The sequence below is a fragment of the Ahaetulla prasina genome, chromosome 11, assembly GCF_028640845.1.
Source record: "Ahaetulla prasina isolate Xishuangbanna chromosome 11, ASM2864084v1, whole genome shotgun sequence".
Classification (NCBI taxonomy): Eukaryota; Metazoa; Chordata; class Lepidosauria; order Squamata; family Colubridae; genus Ahaetulla; species Ahaetulla prasina.
In genome coordinates, this window is record NC_080549.1 from 4,453,455 (window position 1) to 4,477,993 (window position 24,539).

The window sequence follows — 24,539 nt, forward strand, 5'->3', positions numbered from 1 at the left end:
GGACAGAACCGGTTGAATCGCACTTCATAAATGTGGAAAATGGTCATAAGTCACTGTTTTTCAGTGCTGTTGTAACTTCAAACAGCCACTAAAGGGATTGGTGATAAGTTGAGGACTGCCTGTATATGTTTGCTAAAACTCTTGGCTTCGGTTCTTCTTTGACAGAAGCAACTCCCTGAAAAAAGTGACCAAAAAGAGAGAAGAAAAACTCTTCCCACCTCCGTTGTCTCCTCTGATGGATGAGACAGCTCCGCGGCATAACATCTTGGACAACAGCTCCTTCAACCAAGAGAACTCCCTGCCAAGCTCCTTGCAGACCAACACCTGCTCCAAACACAGGAAGAACGAGAACAAATCTTCCGTCAACTCCAAGGGAATCAGTGTAAGTGTGGAAGTGACTTCCCCACTTGGACCCAGTTCCTATCCTTACACCTGAGTCATTTATGGTGGTGGGTGAGCAACACTTTGAAGTTAAGGAAATCCTAGATTCCCGAAGGTACTGAGGAAATCTACAACATTTGGTGGTGTGGAAAGATGTTTCTGCTCTCCAAAACGAGTGGGTTAATCAATGCCCCTAAATTAGTCCTCTAGATTAGCGGGGTTGTTGTTGTTGTTAGTTGTGAAGTCATGTCCGGACCATCACGACCCCATGGACAACGTTCCTCCAGGCCTTCCTGTCCTCTACCAGCCTCTGGAGTCCATTTAAACTCATGCCGACTGCTTCAGTGACTCCATCCAGCCACCACATTCTCTGCCATCCCCTTCTTCTTTTGCCCTCAATCCTTCCCAGCATTAGGCTCTTCTCCAGTGAGTCCTTCCTTCTCATTAGGTGGCCAAAGTATTTCAGTTTCCTCTTCAGGATCTGGCCTTCTAAAGAGCAGTCAGGGTTGATCTCCTCTAGGACTGGCCGCTTTGATCGCCTTGCAGCAGGGGTGAAATGCTACAGGTTCACTCCAGTTCAGGCGAACCAGTAGTTTAAAAAAAACTCCTAGTTCCTCCGATCAGCTGTGCAGCTGGGTTTATCTTTGCTAGAAAGCAGGATTTCCTGTTTTCTAGCAAAGCTAAATCACGCGCCACAGCTGATCCCCCCCCTTGCTGTTCTACTTACCTTCCCAAGCCTCCTTTTGGTGCCCACTGTGCATGCGCACGCCGAGCACTCGTTTGGTGCACACTGCGCATGCGCTCACAGCACGCATTTGGCACGCATTGCATATGCGCGGCCAGCAAAACAGTAGTAAACAGGTTTGGATTTCACCACTGCCTTGCAGTCCAAGGGACTTAGAGCGGCTAGACCCCTCCCTAAAGTAGTCAAACGGTTTCACAACCAATACCGTGATAAAGGGGGGGGGAGAACCAAGTTCCTTACCTAAGTGTTTAGCCACCCATCGTCCTCCTTGAAATTTTCCACCCCAACTACTCTTGACCGTGCTCACCTTGGTCATGCAAAATTCAAGAGAAGCTGCCCAGCGCTGATCTTTAATCTGTGGTTCAGCGTCTCTGATTGTAAAAGGCCAAGGGAATCAAGAGTTATCTTTCCCAGTGGCAACCCTCCTGCTCTCGTCTGGCGCCGGGCCTAATCGTTGGATACTTGTGAACGTTCGCCTTGCTGTTTGCCTCCCAACATTTTAATTTTAATAAGCCGGTGATGCTACAAGGCACCCATGCTGACATTACACCTTGGAAGAAGTGGGTGTTAATGATGCTGGGCATGGGAGCAGTATGGAGCCGATGGCACTTAATTAATTTGCTGAGCTTGACTTAGCGACATGCAGCCCAAGACAACAAAGAGCTGGATTTTAATTTCAAGGCACGCGCGCTCGCATGACGGGACGTGTAAAGGTATTCTTAGCGTGAAGGCTGAGGCGGCTAATTAAAATTGCTTTCTGCAGGAAGAAGATGCTCACAGCAGGCCTTTGAATCCTTTGCTGGAATCCAGCCACCTCGACAACGATCTCTGGTTGACAGGTCCCCCCTTCGCCAACGGGAATCCTGAATTGAGAAGACCCAAGATAACATTTGATGATATGTTAGTTTACTTATTCGTTATGACTATATTCGTATTTTTTGGGTTGGCTTGGAGCAAAATTTTGCATTGCTTTGAGCTACTTTAGCCTCGGAATGTTCTTGCTGTACACAGACTTAGTTTTGATTGGGTTGAATTGTGTTGAATTGTGGGGGGGGGCTTGAATAACTTGTGGCTCCTACAGCCACATGGACAGAACTCTGCGGTTCTCTGGGCAACATTTTCAGAAATTGTTTACCCTTACCTTTTTGCTAGAACTGAGAGAGACCAACCCAAAGTCACCCAGTTGGCATTTGTCCTTAAGCAGGACACACCATTGGGTTTTCCCAATCCTGGCCCGGTTTTGAATGAAATTCAGACCAGACCAAAAATCCACCTGGTCATTTAAAGTTTAGCCTTCTAAATGATCCAGGTGAGGTCCTATAATTGTCTAATTTGATGTTACAAAGACAGAAGCTGGAGGTACTTTGTGCAATGACTAGAGATTGGATGAATGAAGAAACACACACTTTTGTAGGGAAAGATAAATTGCTGTGCATGTATTTAGAAGTCGAAAATCTTGATAGATTTAGCAGAAGTCCTTTGGAGTCAGCTTCTTCCAAGATATTCTTTTGACTTCCCTGTCTGGTCTACGGCTCTCAGATTCCCAACTGATCTACCACCCAGGGGTGGACTCAAAAATTTTAGCAACCAGTTCTCTGCCTGGTTGTTGGCTGGGCATGGCCTCCTCAGCCTCCTGCATCACAGCGGGGGGGGGGGGAAGTGTTTTTGTCCTCCCCAGGTTCTGGGCAGGCATTGCATTTACCTAGCATCCAAAGCGGGCCACGTGGAGATTCCTGGGAGGGGTGTGTTGGGGTAGGTAGGGCCAGCCAGTTCTGTTCTGTCCCCACTTTGCCTCCGTCCAAGTGATAGCTTAATTAGCCGGCACTATCAGCTCTGGCAGCAGAATAGCAAGCATCTGCCAAGTGTCTCTGTTATCTCCCTCGACACCGATGAGTCACCCAGGAACAAACTTCATGCTCTTAGTTAATCAGTTGATTTGCCTGCTGTGAAGAGGTACAGCAGTTCTTGCTGCCTTTATATCCTGTGGGGTGTGGCTCCATGACTCAGCACTTCCTAGGCCTGCCCCACCCCTGTTTCTGTTGTTCCCGCCTCTCCTGCCTACGAAATCTAGGGTCCAACCAAGCCTGATTGCCATCAGCTGGGTCTGAAGGCATGGCCTGGGGGGGGGAAGAGTCAGGGGATGGAGGCCTCGTTATCACTTCCACCTGGCCTGCCTCTGGCTCCTGGAGCTAAGCCAGGGAAGCTGGTGCTCCCGAGGTAAGTCCTGATGGCCCTCACTATCCAAGTCACTTTCTGGCAGGAGGCCCGGCTCGGGGGGCGCAGACACAACAAGTTCTTGCAACTACCGGTTCAGCGAACCAAATGTAAAATTAGCCTCCGGTTCGTCCGAACCAGGCTGAACCGGCTGAATCCCAGCCCTGTAAGCATAAAGTCTAGATCGGGCCAATGAAAGAGCTGAAATCCCATCAGCTTCTTCTTCTGACTGCTGTTGTTGTGTCTTCCTAGGCTTCACAATGCTGATCACTATATGCAAGAAGCCAAAAAACTCAAGCATAAGGCAGATGCTCTGGTAAGTCTCTTCATGTCCCTTTCGCTCAACAGAGAATTCATATACGCCAGGGAGGATTACAACACATTGGTGAGCCTTATTAACGGTGCATTAAATTATGCTAATTATTAGTATGCAATGCAGCACCGTTCATTAACAGGAATGCCCGCCGTGGGCGCAGGAATGCAGAGAATTCTTTGGACCACCTGGCATCCAGTTTTGGTCGCCACAACGTGAAAAAGTGTTTGAGACTTTAGAAAGAGTGCAGAGAAGAGCAACAAAGATGATTAGGGGGCTGGAGGCTAAAACATATGAAGAACAGTTTCTGGAATTGTGTATATCTCATTTAATGAAAAGAAGGACTAGGAATGAGATGATAGCAGTCTTCCAATATCTCAGGGGCTGCCACAAAGAAGAGGGAGTCAAGCTATTCTCCAAAGCAGCTGAAGGCAGGACAAGAAGCAATGGATGGAAACCCATCAAGGAGAGAAGCAACCTGGAATTAAGGAGAAATTTCCTGACAGTGAGAACAATTCATCAGTGGAACGACTTGCCTTCAGAAGTTGCGAATGCTTCAGCACTGGAGGTTTTTAAGAAGAGATTAGACAACCATTTGTCTGACATGGTATAGGGTTTCCTGCCTCAGCAAGTGGTTGGACTAGAAGACCTCCAAGATCCCTTCCAACTCTGTTATTCTGTTGCTGCCAGAAAACTCAAAGTAGCACAGAGCAGGAAACCAACCTTCATTCGTCGTTGAATGAAGCAGCCCTGAGTAAGCGTCAAGGGATATGCATGTCCCAGTAGGGTAGCCAAGGCCTACGCAAGCCGCCCAACAGAAGCGGCACTGAACAGAAATCAGTGACTAAAATCACATCTCGTGTTCAGCTCTCATTGGTTTCTACCATAGTTTCTGACAGAAGTTGAACGATTTCTGGCCTAACATGTTAAAGCTGTCAAAGAAAGAAACTTAATAAGGTGTCTCCCTTATTATTTACATGTATTTTCTTCGTCGTACTAAAAATTGTAATTTGGTAAACGTTGTTTTGGAGATCCAGGGGAGGTCTGAAGCTTTTGGGTGTCTTCTGGCTTTTTTACAATGTTCTCCACACCAAGGGAAGCTGCGGCTGCTGCCCTTGCTGTATGAATTCAGGTCGTCCTGAATTCATACAGCAGATTCACTTAATGAATATCGTACTAACTTAACTGCTAATTACCATGATTGACTTGACAACCGTGACAAGAAAGTGGGGCAAAAGTCGTTGAACAAACATCTCACTTAGCAACGGAAATTTGGGGCTCCGTTGCGGTCGTAAGTCGAGGCCTACCTGTATCCAGATTGGGAAGGAGGGGCACCCCAAGAGCTACAAAACGGGGACGCACACAAGGGCTCAGATTTCTAGCGGAAATGAAACATGTCGCTCTTAACCGATCTGGAAGACCAACCCAAGCGTCGTTTCAAATTCCTTTCATTTTTCAGCTGGAAAAATTTGGCAAAGCGGTGAATTATGCCGACGCGGCGATCTCCTTCATCGAATGCGGGAATGCTATGGAGCGAGATCCGTTAGAGGCGAAATCTCCATACACCATGTACTCTGAGACGGTGGAACTCATCAGGTTAATGCCTTTTCTGTGATTCTACGTAGAATTAGAAAGTCGCTTCGTTGTGTTTTTTTGGTGTTTTTTTAAAGGATCGTTCTGACCTGATTAATGGTTAATCCAAGGCATCGTCAACTCAGAAGTCATCATAATTAGTCCTTTCCTCCATTTTACGAACGCCACGGAAAATTTATAATTGATGGACCCTGTTCTTATAAATTAGCCCTGTTAGGCGATAATAAGGGTGTTGTATAATTTGCAATATTCGTATAATTAAAATTGAAACGCAGTGGATGGAAGTTAAAGCATCGTAATTTCAGCGTTGGGCTGTCACATTTATCTTGGAAAGGGTTAGTTTGATCGTTCCAAATATTAAAGAGAGACCATTGAGGTCTCAGTTATAAATCCTGCCTTTTTAGAGTTTATCAATTAGCCGTAAAATAATTTTCCCAGAATGAATTTTGGCAGATAAGGGCTTCAGCTTACAAACATTTGTTTAGATATGACCGGAAAGGAAGAGGGAAAAGCAAAAATGCATCCAGTTTATAGTCAATAAGAGTGTTTGTATATTTATTTACTGAAAATATCTGTATAGTGTCACCAAGCATAAAGTTGTCTCCAAACTTGGCAACTTTAAGACTTGCGGATTTCAACTCCCAGAATTCCCCAGCCAGCATAGATCAAAAGGAGCTTCCATAACCAGCATATCATAGTAGTGATGGGGGTGACAGTGCACTAGCATGGTCAACACACTGCCGTTCGCCTACACGCCATTCTTTCCTGGTAAATGAAGTTGCCGGAATACCTTAAAACTTCCTTACGCGAGAGTGAACTCTATTACTTATTCTTAACATAAGCACTGTGAAATTGTATTAAGGCTCAGAACAATGGTTTTTATGGGAAGATGATCTGATTTTCAGAAGGCTGAGTGTGCAGGGAACATGGGAGTGAAAAGTTCCAGAGAAGGGAGGGTGAAGATAGATAAAGATAGACAGACAGACAGACAGATATCGATGATAGATAGATAGATAGATAGATAGATAGATAGATAGATAGATAGATAGATAGATAGATAGATAGATAGATAGATAGATAGATAAAGAGGTAGATAGATAGATAGATAGATAGATAGATAGATAGATAGATAGATAGATAGATAGATAGATAGATAGATAGGTAGGTAGGTAGGTAGGTAGGTAGGTAGGTAGGTAGGTAGGTAGGTAGGTAGGTAGGTAGGTAGGATAGAATGGATAGATGATGATGATAGATAGATAGATAGATAGATAGATGATAGATAGATAGATAGATAGATAGATAGATAGATAGATAGATAGATAGATAGATAGAGACAGACAGACAGACAGACAGACAGACAGACAGACAGACGAATAGATGATAAATGTATAGAAGGATGGATAGATGGACAAAAATAGATGATAGAGGCATAGAGATATTTAGATGGATAGATAGGTGGATGGATGTTGATAGATAGATAGATAGATAGATAGATAGATAGATAGATAGATAGATAGATAGATAGACAGACAGACAGACAGACAGACAGACAGACAGACAGACAGACAGACAGACAGACAGACAGGTGATAGATGATTGATAGATAGATAACCTGAGAGAGAGATAATAGATAGATAAAGACAGGCAGGCAGGCAGACAGACAGACAAGAAGCAATGGATGGAAAATAATCAAGGAGAGAAGCAACCTTGAATTAAGGAGAAACTTCCTGACAGTGAGGACAATTAACCAGTGGAGCAGAAGTTGCCTCCAGAAGTTGTGGGTGCTTCATCATTGGATGTTTTTAAGAGACTGGAAGGTTACTGGTCTGAAATGGTATAGGGGCTCCTGCTTGAGCAAAGGGTTGGACTAGAAGATCTCCAAGGGTCCTTTTCAACTCTATTCTGATTGAGTGAAGGTATTTCTCCTTTATCAAGGGTGTCAGCTGCTCTCTGGAAGGGCAGTGGATGCTCTGCTGCTTATTTATAACTCTTGAGATAATTAAAAAGTGTCTGTGGGTACCACCGATGTTCCTTGATGTCACCCGTTCAACCTCTTGTCTTCCATCTCTCTTTGAAGGTACGCCATGAGACTTAAGAACTTCACGGGGTCTTCTGCCACGGAAGGAGACAAGAAACTTGCAGTCCTCTGGTGAGAGAAATTGTCCTTCTTTCTCAATTGTCTTGTTATTAGAGTTGATTAGAGCTTCCATCGAGGGTCAGAATTTAGACTCTTATGACTTCTCCCTCTTCCCTCAATATTGCTTGCCATTTATTTATTTATTTATTTATTTATTTATTTATTTGATTTCTATACCGCCCTTCTCCCGAAGGACTCAGGGCGGTGTACAGGCAAAAATAAAACAAGACAGTGCAATATATAATTTAAAATGCAATTAAAAAACTTATTTTAAAATTGGCCTGAAAATTAAAATATACAGTGAGCTAAAAACCCCATTTAAAATTAGTTAATAAGAATTTTAAAAATTTGATAAAATTCAATTTAAGACAGCCCCGCGCGAATAAAAAGATGTGTCTTCAGTTCACGACGGAATGTCCGAAGGTCAGGTATTTGGCGTAAACCCGGGGGAAGTTCGTTCCAGAGGGTAGGAGCCCCCACAGAGAAGGATCTTCCCCTGGGGGCCGCCAGCCGACATTGCTTGGCGGACGGCACCCTGAGAAGTCCCTCTCTATGGGAGCGTACGGGTCGGTGGGAGGCATGTGGTAACAGCAGGCGGTCCCGTAAGTACCCAGGCCCTAAGCCATGGAGCGCTTTAAAGGTCGTAACCAGCACCTTAAAGTGCACTCGGAAGGCCACAGGCAGCCAGTGCAGTCTGAGCAGGAGCGGTGTTACATGGGAGCTACGCGGAGCTCCCTCTATCACCCGCTCAGCTGCATTCTGGACTAATTTCTTCCTCTTCTTTTCCCTTTCCTTCTCCCCTTCATCTGCCTCTTCCTCACTCTTTTCCTTACAAGCAGTCCTCCACTTACAACCAGATTCGCAAATAGAATTGCCGTTGCTAAGCAAGGGCAGTTGCTAAGGGAGCCCTTTGCAACCTTTCCTTTCACAGTTCTTCAGCAAATCCCTGCGTTCGTTGAGTTAAGCCAAGGTGGGTAAGGGAAGCTAGACCTTCCCGCTAACGTTGTTTCCCGGAAGCCAGCTGAGAAGGTCCCAAATGACGATCATGTGACCCCTGGAGGTTGCAAACGTCGTAAATACAAGCCGGTTGCCCGATGCCCAAATTTGGATCGTGCGACTGTGGGGATTCTGGAGCAGTTGTAAGTGTGAGGGCTGGTTGTAAGTCACTTTTGCAACTTCAGTCATTAAACATAAACAAGTGGTTGTAAGCTGAGAAATATTTGTATTCATGTGGCTCTCTCGTCACCATTTTTCTTTTACTACCCTTCCTTCCTTCCTTCCTTTGTTATTTCTTTCATTCTCTTTCCTTCCTTTCTTCCATTTCTTCCTTCCTTCCTTCTTTCTTTCTCTCCTTTTTCTTTTTCTTTTCTTTCCTTTCTTTCTTTCCTTCTTTCTTTCTTTCTCTTTCCTTCCTTTCTTCTGTTTCTTCCTTCCTTTCTACCATTTCTTTCTACCTTGCTTCTTTCTTTGTCTCCTTTTTCTTTTTCTTTTCTTTCCGTTCTTTCTTTCCTTCTTTCTTTCTTTCTCTTTCCTTCCTTTCTTCTGTTTCTTCCTTCCTTTCTTGCATTCCTTCCTTCCTTCCTTCCTTCTTTCTCCTTTTCTTTTCTTTCTTTTCTTTCCTTTCTTTCTTTCCTTCTTTCTTTCTTTCTCTTTCCTTCCTTTCTTCTGTTTCTTCCTTTCTTCCCTTCCTTCCTTCCTTTTTTCTTTCTTCCCTTCCTTCCTTCTTTCTTTCTTTCCTTTTCCTTTTTCTTCTTTTCTTTTCTTTCCTTTCTTTCCTTCTTCCTTCCTTCCTTTGTTATTTCTTTCTTTCTCTTTCCTTCCTTTCTTCTATTTCTTCCTTCTTTTCTTCCATTCCTTCCTTCCTTCTTTCTCTCCTTTTCTTTTTCTTTCTTTTCTTTTCTTTCCTTTCCTTTCTTTCTTTCTTTCTTTCCTTCTTTCTTTCTTTCCTTCTTTCTGTTTCTTCCTTCTTTTCTTCCATTTCTTCCTTTTTTCTTTCTCTTTCCTTCCTTTCTTCTGTTTCTTCCTTTCTTCCCTTCCTTCCTTCCTTTCTTCCTTCCTTCCTTCTTTCTTTCCTTTTTCTTTTTTTCTTTTCTTTTCTTTCCTTTCCTTTCTTTCTTTCTTCCTTCCTTCCTTCCTTCCTTCCTTCCTTCCTTCCTTCCTTCCTTCCTTCCTTCCTTCCTTTCCCTATATTACCTCTTGTCTCTTTGTAAAAACTTGTAATAAAAACCATTTTAAAAAAATAGGTCAGTACTAACCCAGCGTGGTTTTCCACTGTGGTCGGTGCCCACAGATTACATCTTCGGAAAATAACGCCAAGTTTGTGTTTGTGTGTGTTTCCAAATTACTATAGCTACCGCTGCTTATCCCTTCTCTATCTGAGAATGTTTAAACTGAAGAAGGATCACGCAATGAAGTATTCCAGATCCTTAATGGAATATTTTAAGGTAAATGACATTTAATTGCTTTTTATGCAGAAAGGGGAGAGGGAAAGAGAGAGGGAGAAAGAGAGACACAGACAGACAGACAGATAGACAGATAGACAATGTTTTCGCAGCTGGGACACAACAGTTAGTTACTGTGTTCAGCCACCAAAGGTTATAAAGGGTGAAATGGCCCCAGGAGATCCTGGCCGAGGTGAAGAGCGCCTGGGAGGGGAGGGGAGGGGAGGGGCGAGGGGTGTGGCCAGCCAGTGGTGGGATCAGCCAGTTCTCCAAACTGCACACAAAGTTTACAAGCGGTTCAATCGAACCGTGCCAAACCGGCTGAATCCCACCTCTGGTGAAACCTTGTCATTAAGGGTTTGGGAGGGAACAGGGATAAGAGAGAGTGGGGTGGATTCTCCTCCAGAGATCCCTTCAAAGAAACCGTTCCCCAAAGACAGTTAAAAGGTGACTTTGGAAAGAAGAGTTTTATTTTTATTTGCAAATTACATTCCCCCCACCCCCCCAAAAAAATTACTTTAAGGCCTCCGCCACAATGCTTGGCTCCAGAATTTTTATAAAGCGGATGTAGGGTGTATTCAGTTTAATTGGCCCTCCGGGCAGAAAGTGCCAGCCTACCAATGATTTTTTTCACGTGGCCATTTTTGCAAAAAAAACAACCCAGCCACATCTTTGTGTTGTGTAGGTAAATATATTATTGTAGAACCAAGGGTGAGCTTCAAAAATTTTAACAAGGGGTTCTCTGCCCAGTTGCTGGGTGGCGTGGCCATGATGGATGTGGTCTAGTCCAGGGGTCTCCAACCTTGGTCCCTTTAAGACTTGTGGACTTCAACTCCCAGAGTCCCTCAGCCAGCTTTGCTGGCTGATGGACTCTGAGAGTTGAAGTCCACAAGTCTTAAAGGGACCAAGGCTGGAGACCCCTGGTCTAGTCAGTCTTCTACACCATGGCAGGAGGGGTGTTTTTGCCCTCCCCGGGCTCCACAGGCTTTCCTCGAGCCTCCAGGAGGACGAAAACAGCCTCCACAGGCTCCGGAGACCCTTTGAAGACTGGAAACAAGCCTGTTTCTGGCCTTCCTGAACTTCCGGTAGGCCTGTTTTTCACCCTCCCCGAGTCTCTGTGCGTGCCCTGCACTTACCTGCATCCAAAACGGGCCACATGAGGATTCCTGGGAGGGGCGGGGTGGGTGGGGCCAGCCAGGAATGGGATTTGGGGGTTCTCCAAACTGCACAGAATCTTAGCTAGAGGTTCTCCCGAACCCCTGCGAACCCCCAGCATCCCTCCCCTGGATAGATACCTAACACTGAAACATTCATACTCATGCTGAAGGGTTTTGAAAGGTAACACGTCGTATTTATTGAATGCTGTAACACACACCCATGCACCCCTTTGGATTTAAAAAAAATTCAAATGGTTATTTGGCTTGCTAAGGCCATTTTATGTTTTCCTCCACTTCATTGGCTCGCTCTCTCTCTCTTTCTTTTTTTTAACAGAATTCATCCAAAGTTTCACAGGCCCCTTCTCCGTGGGGAGGAAAGTAAGTATCCTTCATTCCTGGTGGGGAATTGTAAAATAGGATATCAGGAAGAAGTAACATTCCTTGTCCGATGAAGATCAGTTGTTAGATTAAGTTTAATGTTCCATGGGTTGACATTTGACAATGAGAAAAAGCTTTGTATTTTGAAGAGTTGTGGTGGCGCAGTGGTTAGAATGCAGTATTGCAGGCTAATTCTGCTGACTGCCAGCAGTTTGGAAGTTTGAGTCTCATCGGCTCAAGGTTGACTCAGCCTTCCATCCTTCCGAGTTTGGTAAAATGAGGACCCAGATTGTCGGGAGCAACAGGCTGGCTCTGTAAACCACTTAGAGAGGACCGTAAAACACTGTAAAGTGATATATAAGTCTAAATGCTATTGTTATTGTTTCCCTCCCTCCTTCCTTCCTTCCTCCCTCCCCTCCTTCTCCTTCCTTCCTTCCTTCCTTCCCAGTGGTTAGAATGCAGTATTGCACACTAACTCTGCCCACAGCCTAGAGTTCAATCCATACCAGCTCAAGGTTGACTCAGCCTCCCATCCTTCCGAGGTGGGTAAAATGAGGACCTAGATTGTTGGGGGGGCCAAGAGGCTGACTCTGTAAACTGCTTAGAGAGGCCTGTAAAGCACTGTAAAGCAGTATATAAGTCTGAGTGCTATAGCTACTTTCCTCCCTCCCTTCCTTCCTTCCTTCCCTATGAAGCGGTATATAAGTCTGAGTGCTATTGCTATTATATGGATTGATAGATCCCACATTCTCCTTCAACCTAGCTGAAGACCATAAAGGAGTTGGTTAGGAAGGGCCACACCATTCCAGGGGAACAAAGAATAGCTTAAGATCAAAGTTAATGTCTGTCTCTTCCCATCAAGGGTGATTTGTTCAGTAATAAAAGCCAACAATTATTTAATAGTTATATGCTCTGTTACTGAAGTGGATTATGGAACTCAAAGAACAACATCTTTGTCCTATTTTTTTTTGTTTTGTTTTTTGCTCTGTGCAAAAGTAGCTGATTTCAATACCTGAAGCTCAGTTTTATTAACCACATACATATGTGGGATCTTGTACACCCGGTGTGTGCCACTTGCACTTATTATCAGGCGGGCTGCACACGTTGAGATCACCCAAGCCGAACGCATCCTGTCTACCATGAATAACGTGCCCAACATGAGAGCCTGAGACCATAAAGAACAGGAGGCATTGTCACAACAGAGTCATCCATCATGCAGGGCAGATGCTGATGTAGACAGAGAAGGGAGCCACGGTAGGGTATGAAGGACAATTTGTTTTCCATCCTTGATGGCTTTCCCTTGAACTCTGGGCCAAGGATGTCTCTTGGGGGAAGCCAGTGAGGAGGAGGAAGTTGCTCCATCAGAACCCTTGAGAGAACATGGATCTGGAGCAGAACAATGTTGCCTGTTAACCAAGATGTTTCGTCTCCTGAAGTGGAACTTGATGCTTCTTCAGGATGGGGCTGAGGTGTTCAAACACTGTGCTTCACTATGTTTTGACCTAAGCTTCACCAAACCACGAAGCAGACTCCTTGTCCCGACAAAAATCGCTTTTTTTATTAAGTTACTGTGAATTCTTCTCACTCACATTCAGCAAAGTCTTTCAAGAGAGAATTTACAGTCACAGACCTTATCTGGCTTGGAGAGCTGCCAGGCCAATATCTTCAAAACTTGGTAAAGAGTCTCAGAGAATCACAAACCAATTAAGCAAGCTAATTATCTCCTGCAAACTCCCCTAATCCTCTTTGTTGCTCTTCTCTGCACTTGTTCTGTCTCCTTCCCCACTTCAGACCCACGAGCTGGCCTTCAGCCAGTGGATTCATGGCTCTTATCAGTCCTGGCAGAGAAATCGCAGCTGCCTGCCAAAGTTCAAACAAATGACTCACGTAGCAAGACTTTCAGCTCTTTTTGAAACAATTCAGCTAAACTTTTGCTTCCCGTGGAGTGAGAGCACTCCCAAAGCTCCTTATATATCTTGTGGGGTGGGGCTCCTGCCCCACCCTTCCTTTTGATGACGTCGCCTCTCTAATCTTCTGAAGCGCGGGTCAAGCCAAGCTTGATTATTATTATCAGCTGGGTCTGAAGGCGTAGTCTGGGGAAGGGAGGAATCAGGGGATGACGGCCTCATTACGTCATCCGACTGGTCTGGTTCTGGCTCCTGGAGCCGAGCCAAAGGAATCGGTGCTCCTGAGGTAAGCCTTACCGGCCCTTCTCCCTCACTCTCGGAGTCACTTTCGGGCATGGGGCCAGGTTCAGGGGCTGGAGTCACAACAGCACTCTTTCTAGAGTCTCCATCTTTTTTACATCATGGCGATCAAAACTGAATGCAATATTCCAAGTGTGGCCTTACCAAGGCATGATAAAGTGGGTATTAACCCTTCACGTGATCTCGATTCTATCCAGTGGATAAATCAAATACCTCTAAAGTCCCATCCACGTTATATGGATTTTTGGAATTTTGATCTGCTTCAAATGCATATTTTTTTTAAAAAAAAAATCAGTTACTGAAGTCTGGTTTGAATGTAAAATTCTGCTTAGGGGCAGCTGTCCCATAGTACTCTAAGCTGGCAGGTGTTTTCCTAATTGTTGGTGTTAAAAGAAAATTCACGTGGGAGGATTAGGAGCACCAAGTAGGTAACTTAAAAGACAACTTCATAAGAAACACTGTCCAGGTGATTTGATGCCAAAGAATTTAAAAGCGCTTAGAATCCCTGCAGAAGTATAGGATTAATGCTCTATGTGATACCTTCTACCACCCAGGAAGGGGGTTTAAGAACAGTTTATAGGGAATGGGGCTAAGCTATTGTAGCAAACTGAATTTTTTTTCTTCCCATCAATTATTAGTCAATAATTCAGGCTGTTTCCTAAGCGATGTGAGAAGATCATAACATTTTCAACAGCCTTTGTTCTGGGATTATTCTAGTCTTTTCCTCTTCCTCCCCAGAAAAGTTGTAATTCCAGGTGTTCGTTTACCAAAACCATTTTTTTTAAATTCTACCTGTCATATCAAACCTTTTCCCCTTAAAATAATGTAGCTCTTTTTTCCCCCACTTCAGTTCTATCATAGAGTCATAGGGCTGGAAGGGACCATGGAGGTCTTCTGCTCTAACCCCCTTCCCAAGGCCTCATAATAGTTGACAATTGGAAAAGAAGAGAAGGTCCTCTAGGAAGGAAGGAATGATGGAAGGAAGGAAGGAAGGAAGGAAGGAAGGAAGGAAGGAGAACAAGAACAGAGGGAGAGAGGGAAACAAGAACAGAGGGAGAGAGGAAAGAAGGAAGGAAGGAAGGAGGAAGGAGAACAAGAACAGAGGGAGGGAGGGAGGGAAGAAGGAAGGAACAAGAACGGAGGGAGGGAGGGAGGAGAACAAGAACAGAGGAAGGAAGGAAGGAAGGAAGGAAGGAAGGAAGGAAGGAAGGAAGGAAGGAAGCAAGGAAGCAAGGAAGCAAGGAAGGAAGGAAGGAGAACAAGAACAGAGGGAGGGAGGGAGGGAGGGAGGAAGGAAGGAAGGAAGGAAGGAAGGAAGGAAGGAAGGAAGGAAGGAAGGAAGGAAGGAAGGGGAACAAGAACAGAGAGGGAGGGAGAGAGGGAAGAAGGAAGGAAGGAAACGTCACTCTGTTTCTTGGCTAAAGGTAGCCTAGAATCATGATCTCTCCAGTCATAGTTCAATACCCACAAGAGACAAGTGACTTCAGTCTCATCCTCATCTCAGTTGGTGGAAATCGCATCAACCTGTGGTAGCAGTTCCAGTGGTGAAGCAACCTTTGTGCTACTCCACAAAAGTGGTAGATGGAAGAACATCCCACCAACAATCATCACAACAGTCAATGGAAAAAAACCAATTTTTTAACTCTTTGCTGAATAGGCCAATTTCTGAAGGACAATTTCGAACTGAGATGGGACAGATTAAGCACCAACTCCATCTATGTTTTGATACTAAGCTAGACTGAAAAAATCATGGATACTTTAGAGAAAAGAAAAGACTACATGCTACGTGTTTAACATGAATATTTTGACCCTCAGTGTCCTGCCGTCATTCTTCACCATCCATCATCATCATCACCATCATAGTTTGACATTAATCCTATCAAATTTCACATCAGCTTTCCAAAGTAGACTGTTGCATTCAAAAAAAAATAATTTTTGGGGCATAATATTAGCAAGAGACAGATGCTAACTATTCAATCTGGAAAAAAAAATGAAATGAATTGAAATGGCTGACAGAAAATGCACTTGTCACAATATCCAGCAGATTAATTGTCAAGCACAATGGAATAATGTTAATAAAATATGCAAATTAGATACAGCCTTTGGGCTCATGATTGGCTTCCATAGGGAATCTTGGGATCTGAGAACATATTGCATAGCTGGGTACTTTTTTAATTTAGCAGCCTGAAAATAATCTTCACAGCAAGAGGGGAAATTTGAAAGACTTTTAACGGGGGGGGGGGGCGGGGGGAAGCCCCTGAATTGTTTTCATTTGTTCTACTTCAAGTTGATGTTTATTAGCCAACCAACCATATAGAGTAAACAAATCCGACTGAAGACAGCGGTTAATCAAAGATTTCTCTTTGGAACATTGCCCCTAAATCACTTTGGGGTATCCTGGTGAGATTTGGGACTAAAAGGTAGGAATTTAGAGCAATTGTATATTTATTTGTTTAAAAGATGCTGAGGCCGTCTTGAAAGTATGCTGGGTAAGAAGGATGCAACTCCACAAGTATATTGAAAGAGACCTACTGAATTAAGATGACCGACCAGGATTTTAATAGTTAATAGTTTGAGGTTCCTCCTAAGGGCATCTGTGCTAAGAATGCCCAGGGAATTCTGGGAAATATACTTTCAACTATATCTTGGAGATCCCTGATCTCTTCCCCTCCAAAGAAGGAAACAGTGAACAAACTGGGTTGAAGCTAGATAGCAGTTGATCATCCATGTCTAGAGATGGGACGAATCGGGTCAAATGTATGTTTAAAGATAAAGGTAAAGTTTCCCCTCGCATATATGTACTAATCGTTCTTGACTCTGGGGGGCGGTGCTCATCTCCATTTCAAAGCCAAAGAGCCAGCGCTGTCCGAAGATATCTCCGTGGTCACGTGGCCGGCATGACTCAACGCCAAAGATGCACAGAACGCCAGTTACCTTCCCACCAAAGTGGTCCCTATTTTTCTACTTGCATTTTTTACGTGCTTTCGAACTGTTAGGTTGGCAGTAGCTGGGAGCTCACCCCATTATGCTTCACTAGGGATTCAAACCGCTGAACTGCTGACCTTTCAATCAACAAGCTCAGCATCTTAGCCACTGAACCACCATGTCTTTTCAATGTATGTTTAGGTATAGGTATAGTTAAATATTTATGGAGATATAGTTGTAGTTTCTTTCTCTGACTTTTAGTTTCTTGTTACAGTGCTAAGACAGAAGTAGGGAAATCTGTCCAGCATTGGTGAAAGTTGTTCCAAAGAATTACAAAGTGGTCTTCTTCACCAAACACTTCCGCTAACAGAGTCAGCTACTTGTATATAAGAAGAGAGAAAAACCTAATTCCCTTCTAGCACTGATGATATTCCCTAGTTGGGTTGTGAAATGTCTGCACGAAAAGAGCCAAGCGAAGACATCCCAAAGGTGCTTTTTCCAAAAAGGCAACTGGACTTTCTTTGAAAATGTTTCACTTTGCACCCAAGAAACTTTTTCAGTTCTGGAGAAGAACTGAAGAAGCGTCTTGGATGAGCAGTGAAATGTTTTCCAAGAAAAGACAGTCTAGCTGTCCTTTTGGAAAAAGCACCTTTGGAACAACCGTGAGTTGGATGATTGAGAATCTCCATAGACATTTAGAGAGCATCAAGGACTCTACACATAGACTTGTTTGATCAAGTTGACTAGATTCACAACCAAAGGTGTGATAGAAATCAAATCAACCTGATCTTCATCCTTTTCCCAGGACCACAGAAACACCATCCCCTATGTCTCTGAGCCCCTCGCCCATCGGCAACCTTGGAAGCACCACAAGCACAGCAGGCTCCTCTTCGGTGGGGACTGTCAGCATCCCCCAACGGATCCACCACATGGCCGCCAGCCATGTCAACATCACCAACAACGTCTTGCGGAGCTATGAACATTGGGACATGGCCGACAAACTGACAAAAGAAAACAAAGGTATCGTCTCCTTCCCCTTCTTCTCCCTCTCCTTGGAGATCTGCTGAGGCTACGTTGATAATGATTAGATAGATAGATAGATAGATAGATAGATAGATAGATAGATAGATAGATGGATGGATGGATGGATGGATGGATGGATGGATGGATGGATGGATGGATGGACGGACGGACGGACGGACGGACGGACGGACAGACAGACAGACAGACAGACAGATAGATAGATAGATATGAGAGAGGGGGGGGATAAGATAAACAGACAGACAGACAGATAGATGACATATAAATAGATGACAGTTGGAAGATGGATAGATATGGATGTATAGATAAATATGGATGGATGGATGGATAGATAGATAGATAGATAGATAGATAGATAGATAATAGATAGACAGACTGACAGAAAGATAGATAGCTAGATAGATATGAGAGAGAGAAAGAGAGATAGGATAAGATAAGATAAACAGACAGACAGACAGATGACATATAAATAGATGACAGTTGGAAGATGGATAAATATGGATGTATAGATAAACATGGATGGATGGATGGATAGAAAGAGAGAGAGAGAGAGAGAGAGAGAAATTGGGAGCATAGAAAACTAACCAATAAATTCCATGCCACTTCTTTTGGGAATATACTGGCCCCTCTGGTAGATGAGCAGAAACTAACACGTCTTTCTGTTTTTCAGAGTTCTTCATAGACTTGGACTTGGCGATGGGTCCATTGACACAACACAGCAGTATGACCAACCTGGTCCGTTACATTCGTCAAGGACTCCATTGGCTTCGCACTGAAGCCCACTTGTTGTAGTGACGGCCATGCCCCCTGTCACCACTCCATCCCGTTTCCTTCCTCGGCGCCCAGGTGATCCCCGATGGACAGCCACTTCCTCCTGTAACTGTATCCATAGAGTTTAATTTTGTTGCCGTCTCTCTTTCTGTCTTATACAAAACACAGACTATTCTATCTGTCCGAAATGGAATTGCCATAAATGGAAAATGTAGCTTCCAAGCAGGGTACGTGTTCCTCGTGTTGAACCAGCGTCGGATATTTCCTTGGTCTACGAACTTCTAGATCCTGCCAATATTGCCATCTGTAACCTACAGTATGGCCATTGCCTGCAGTATTGCACTTTGATCCAGAAGTATGTTCAAGGGGAAAGGGTTAATAACATTTTGAGGGGGGCCTCTTTCTGAAAGTTCTCATGCCTGCCAATTTAATACAGAGAACCTCCCTCTTCCCCAACACAATGTTGTCCTTCTGAGACCAGCCATCCCTATCCTCAGCTTAGTCCTGACTTGTTACTTGACAAGAGGTCATTGTTACAATCGCAGAAGTGTGGTCCTTAAACAAGCGTCATGTCAAGCATTTCCACCCTGCCATAGACACCGACACGCACATAACACATGTATCACAAAAGTCTTTGGGAGATCTCTATGGAGAAGCCAATAAGCTGTCACGTTTTGTAATTCTGATTTATAATAATAATAATATAATAATAACAACAGAGTTGTAAGGGACCTTGGAGGCCTTCTAGTCCAACCCCCTGCCCAGGTAGGAAACCCTACACCATCTCAGACAGATGGTTATCCAACATTTTCTTTAAAATTTTGAGTGTTGGAGCATTCACAACTTCTGCAGGCAAGTCGTTCCACTTATTAATTGTTCTAACTGTCAGGAAATTTCTCCTTAGTTCTAAGTTGCTTCTCTCCTAGATCAGTTTCCACCCATTGCTTCTTGTCCTGCCCTCAGGTACTTTGGAGAATAGCTTGGCTCCCTCTTCTTTGGGGCAGCCCCTGAGATATTGGAACACTGCTATCATGTCATCCCTGGTTCTTCTTTTCACTAGACTAGACATACCCAGTTCCTGCAACCGTTCTTCATTTGTAGATCTCCATTTTTTGAGGGGGCTACTAGCAGGCCCTTTTAAAAATCTATTTGACCACCATGGAAGCCTTTTAAAATGAAAAAAGGTATCCAGTAATCCATGCTGTAGGATTCATCCCAATCTCTCTCTCTCTCTCTCATCTAAAAAAAAATTAAGGATGAGATGCTTTTTTTGTTATTCTAAATATGTGGGGCAGCTCCACAAATTACCATAAGATTCAACTACGGTGCAAGGTAATCTCGTTTAATTGAGCCATTTGCAGGTGGAGGATGTCCATTAGACGCAACCGTAATTACCACCATGGCAATGGATGCCGTGATTGAAATGAGGCCAATTGTCTGCAAATGTCCTCGTGTGAATGAAGCTGTAATGTTATGCAAACGACATGCGTTGACCCGCAATTGCCTCATTTGCATAAGGATATCATCCTCGCGCTCAGATACGTTGAAATTGTCTCCTCTAGAGTTCTTGAGAAGGGACGGTGGACTTGGGAGCTGTTTCAGAGGGATGTCTAAATGGAAACGGGATTGTTTGCATCCAGAGTTTGCTAAATTGTTTTGTTAAAGCAAGGTTTCACTGTATCCCAACATGTGCTGGCTGGGGAATTCTGGGAATTGAAGTCCAGAGGTCTTAAAGTTGCCAAGGTTGAGAAATAGAGCTGGAGGGTTCTCAGCTAGGATGGCCCCGTGTCCAAGCCTACTGAGAAAGCTCAGCATAATCATTGTAATGACTTCAATTCTAGGATAGCCTAGAGAGGTGTTGGGTTGTTGTTTTGTTTTTCATTCCTTACTACAAGGCTCCTGAGATGTCCTTCCTATCTTTCAAACCTGTCCTTCTTTGTGAGTTGTCGTACACGCCGTGCTCCGAATGGTTTTAGTGAAGCCCTTCAGGCATTCGGCGACGTCTTCTATCTGCAGAAGGGCAATGGCTTTATTAGGAGCACCAACCTGTCACGGGGGAAGGTTTGGGAGCTTTCAAATCCTTCAGAACTTGGAGGAGTGGGCTGCTGGGGGTTCGGGAGAACCTCTAGCTAAGATTCTGCGCAGTTCAGAGAACCCACAAATGCCACTCCTGGCTGGCCCCTCCCCTCCTGCCCCTCCCCTCCAAGGAGTCTCCACGTGGCCCATTATGGATGCAGGTAACTGCAGGGTGCACGCGGAGGCTCGGGAAGGCCGGAAACAGGCCCATTTATGGCCTCCCGAAGGCCTCCAGAGCCTGGGGAGGCCATTTTTTCTCTCCTAGAGGCTCAGGAAAAGTCTCCAGAGCCCAGGGAGGGCAAAAACTCCCCCCTTGCCCCCACTGTGGTACAGGAGGCCAACTAGGACACGTCCATCATGGCCACGCCCACCCAGCAACCGGGCAGAGAACCCCTTGCTAAAATTTTTGAAGCCCACCCCTGTTCAGAGCCCTCAGGCAAGGCTTTTCCAAAAACACCAGGGTTGGAAAAGACGCCAGCAAATTCAAGAACTGGGTTTCTTGTCCTCCTCCCATTCACTTTTGGCAGGAAGAGATCCTTTGGCTGACAGCGACAGATGGAGGGGCCGCGAGATGAAGGGTTTTCCCAGGGCGGAGGGCGACGTGTGTGTGTGTGTGTGTGTGTGTGTGTGTGTGTGTGTGTGTGTGTGTGTGTGTGTGTGTAAAAAATAGTAAATTACCCGTTGTATTTTTCCCCACTGTAGTTCATCCAGTCGAGGCACCGAGCAGTTAATATCCCTACCAGGAGCTTTTAAACAGGATTCGCCAGTTGTTCTGCCTCTACCTGTGTTTCCAATGCTAGGACAAAAACCCCCGAGATATTAGAAGGAAGACAAGATTAAAATCCCTTTAACAGCTGCCGGGTGTATTTCTTTTATCACAGCAGAAAGAAAAAGAAAAGAAACCAAAGCACAAGGGATGAAGGGAAGATCAGAGTCAGCTTCCATTACAGAGCGCCTTAAACTTCAATACATATATTATTTTCTTCTTCTAAAAACAATAAGTGAGCCTTGGTAAGCTTTACAGAGTTATCTTATCATTTAATTTATAAGCTTTATCCATTTGGACCGGTGCCTGTTCGGTTTAGAACAGCGCCAATCCTTACCTGTGAGTAAAAAAAACCAAAAAAACAATAACTCCTGGAATTCAGTCAAGCTTGATTTTTAGGTAGACTATGTTGTCTTCGTGGCTTTTTAATTTCTTTTTAAACTGGATATTGGCTAATGTCATTTTGATTTTGATTTTTTTTCTTTTGGCAAACACCACAAGCCCTCCACAATATTCAGATTGAGTTGGAAGGTCATCTAGTCCGATACCCCCCGCCCAAGCAGGAGATCCTACACCAGGGGTCTGCACCCTTAAACACTCAAAGAGCCATTTGGACCCGTTTCCCACAAAAAAAAACAACACCGGGGAAACTCTTCCCGTGCCCGACTATTTCTTGAGTGGCCCAAAACTAGCACATTTAGTTGAATTAAATGTTCTGTTTACTTCTGAAACTTTTCTTTTCTTGGATTTAGCCATGGCTGGCCTGCCAGGGGTTGAAAAGCTCGATAAATCGCGTCACACATTGGCAGTTGTGACACATATTTTGAGTGACAGGGAGCCGCACCAGAGGGGTGAAAGAGCCAGATGCGGCTCCAGAGGTCTTACACCATTTCTGACCAATGGCAGTCCAGTCTCTTCTTGAAATAGACTCTGTATGAAGGAATAAACTTCAGGGACAAACTTAAGGAAAGTCCTACTAATGTTAACAGTTTAACTGTAAATGTCACACAGGGGAGGGATTTGGGGAAATCAATCCATGAAAAACTTCCATACACCTAACCGTGTAAATATCATTTTATGTCATTCTCTCTGCAGAATAATATTTCATTCGTACTAGATAAGGAGAATTGCTCGTATCCGCATTCCCGTATAATAACCCTATAATTTCAAAAAGTGATATATCAGTGATTCAAACTGCTGGAATATTTGGGGAAAAGGTTTTGCATCCATGTGCCAAGTTTTTTTTTTAACAACTGAGTCCAAATCCAGTCATAAAACTTAATTCGGTGGCAGTCAATAATTCACTTTATATTTTTTTAAGAAAAAAATAAATCTAAGTCTTAACATTTTTTTAAATAAGCTTTTTGTTTATAGCACAAACACAACATAACAAACACAAAACACATAACATACATTCCCTTTTTTACAACTGTTTCATATTTACATTTTCTCCCAATTCCCCTCCCCCTTTTTTTTATTCCACATTATAATTACTGTGGTTCAAAATTAGAAAGTACTCCTGGCAACATTTGGCTGGTCTACGAAGACTATTGCCAGAATTTGATGATCTCAACCAGGGTAGAGAGATTTTCCCTAGAAGAATAGATTCCCACGGTGACCCAGAGGTCAAGAGGCAATTGGACTTCCTTTGTTTCTCCTTGAAGATGTTTCGCTTCCCGTTTCGTTGAAGACGTTTTACTTCTCATCCAAGAAGCCTCTTCAGAACTTCTTCAGAACTTCTTCATCCATGTCCTGGATGACTGAGAATCTCCATAAGCAATCTCACCGGGAGTTTCTCATAAATTCGTTGAGAAGGACTGAAAATACAGCATCTGCTGGCGATTTCTTTACTAGCTTCATACGAACGTCTCCTTTGCTTGCATCTTCTTAAGCTTCCATATTGGAAACCGAGCATAGACTTCCATTTCCCTTCTGTTTCCCGGAATTGCTTCATATCTCTGACGGGGACCTCGCGGTCTCTCAAATGTCTTACTTATCCTTTCTCACTTCCATATTAGATTCATGAGAGCTTTCTTCTACATCAATGGGATGCATTAGGACAACAATGGAATAAGGCAACCGTCTTCCTATCCAGATGTCTTAAGGAGAGTCATGAGACCTCATGCAGTGTGCTTGTTTCTCTAAGCCTCAGTTAGAATTAACTGCAGCCCAAGGCAAGGAAACCATCCAGGATTCTTTGGAAAATCCAGGTGGGTGGGCAGAGCCTTTCACAGTCGCCACTACCGATTTGTCCGAACCGGACAGAACCAACTGAGTCCCACCACTGATCCCATCTCTTCTTCGAATCTCCTAAAGAGGGAGAAAAGGGAAGGCATCTATCAAAAAACTAGATCTTCCTTTCCATGCCAGAAAGAGATAAACTCAGAAATTGACTACAGCCTCCAACTCAAAGCCAGGAAATGATCTGGGATCATTTGGAAAATATCCCATCTCTTCTTCAGATCCCATCCAGATCTCAAAGCCAGGAGATGATCTGGGATCAATTGGATCAGTTGGAAAATATCCCATCTCTTCTTCAGATCCCATCCAGATCTCAAAGCCAGGAGATGACCTGGGATCAATTGGATCAGTTGGAAAATATCCCATCTCTTTTTCACATTCAAAAGGGAAGGGGAGCCATCAAAATTAGATCCGTGCTAGAAATGGAAAGCTTTTAAAAGCCCCTCCCCCAAACCGGGCTCTATTGAAAAAGGGGAAAAAGTTGCCCACCTTGAAATCTATTCCGACTTCTGTTGAACGTTCCGGTTCATCTTCTTGAAAGCCTTATTTGGGAAGACCGACCAAGGTTACAAGTTTGAATTATTGCCCCATTTAAAGCAAGTGGATTTCACCCCCTCCCCCATACTCCCCCCCCCTCCTTTGAGTGAATGGCTTTTTCTATCCATGGTGGGAGTATAAATCAGTCACGGTAATACAGCACCAGTTCTGAACGTCTGCCAATAAAAAATCTCTAGGGGAAGAGGAAGAAGAAAAGAAGTCAACAATGGAAGTTTGCTAGCTCTTTGCTAGCCGTGTCACAGTGAAGGTGAATGCCCCAAGCTTCATTAGCTTGCACAATATTGGTCTGTAGACCATGTCAGTTAAACGGGGGAGCTCTTTGGGAAAGAAATAATTGGTGGATTAAGGAATGACATCAAAGCACTTGGCCAAGTTGGACAACTGCCAGCGTTGGTCAGGCTACATTCTTAGACAGGCTAAGAAATGAGAAAAATATGGCGACTTCCAACATCTGAGAGAATGCTGGATGGTTTTAAATGCTGGCTTTTTTTTTGGGGGGGGTGTACACGCAAACCTGTAAGACTTGACATTTATCCAGACTAAACTAAAGGCAGTGGTGGGATTCAACCAGTTCGCACCACTTCGGGAGAATCGG

The 24,539-nt window shown here is 44.0% G+C and overlaps 1 protein-coding gene across 1 annotated transcript in view; it reads left to right on the forward strand.

Annotated features, from left to right (window-relative positions):
- The window catches only part of AFF2 (ALF transcription elongation factor 2), a 340,517-nt gene extending 319,483 nt beyond the window's left edge, over positions 1–21,034 (forward strand). The window contains exons 13-21 of the mRNA XM_058196752.1: positions 166–382; positions 1,890–2,026; positions 3,593–3,656; positions 5,113–5,249; positions 7,324–7,395; positions 9,734–9,827; positions 11,316–11,359; positions 17,297–17,511; positions 18,203–21,034. Of these exons, the coding sequence (XP_058052735.1) occupies positions 166–382; positions 1,890–2,026; positions 3,593–3,656; positions 5,113–5,249; positions 7,324–7,395; positions 9,734–9,827; positions 11,316–11,359; positions 17,297–17,511; positions 18,203–18,324 (1,102 nt within the window). The 3' untranslated portion in view covers positions 18,325–21,034. The remainder of the gene's footprint in view (positions 1–165; positions 383–1,889; positions 2,027–3,592; positions 3,657–5,112; positions 5,250–7,323; positions 7,396–9,733; positions 9,828–11,315; positions 11,360–17,296; positions 17,512–18,202) is intronic.
- The last annotated feature ends 3,505 nt before the right edge of the window (positions 21,035–24,539 follow it).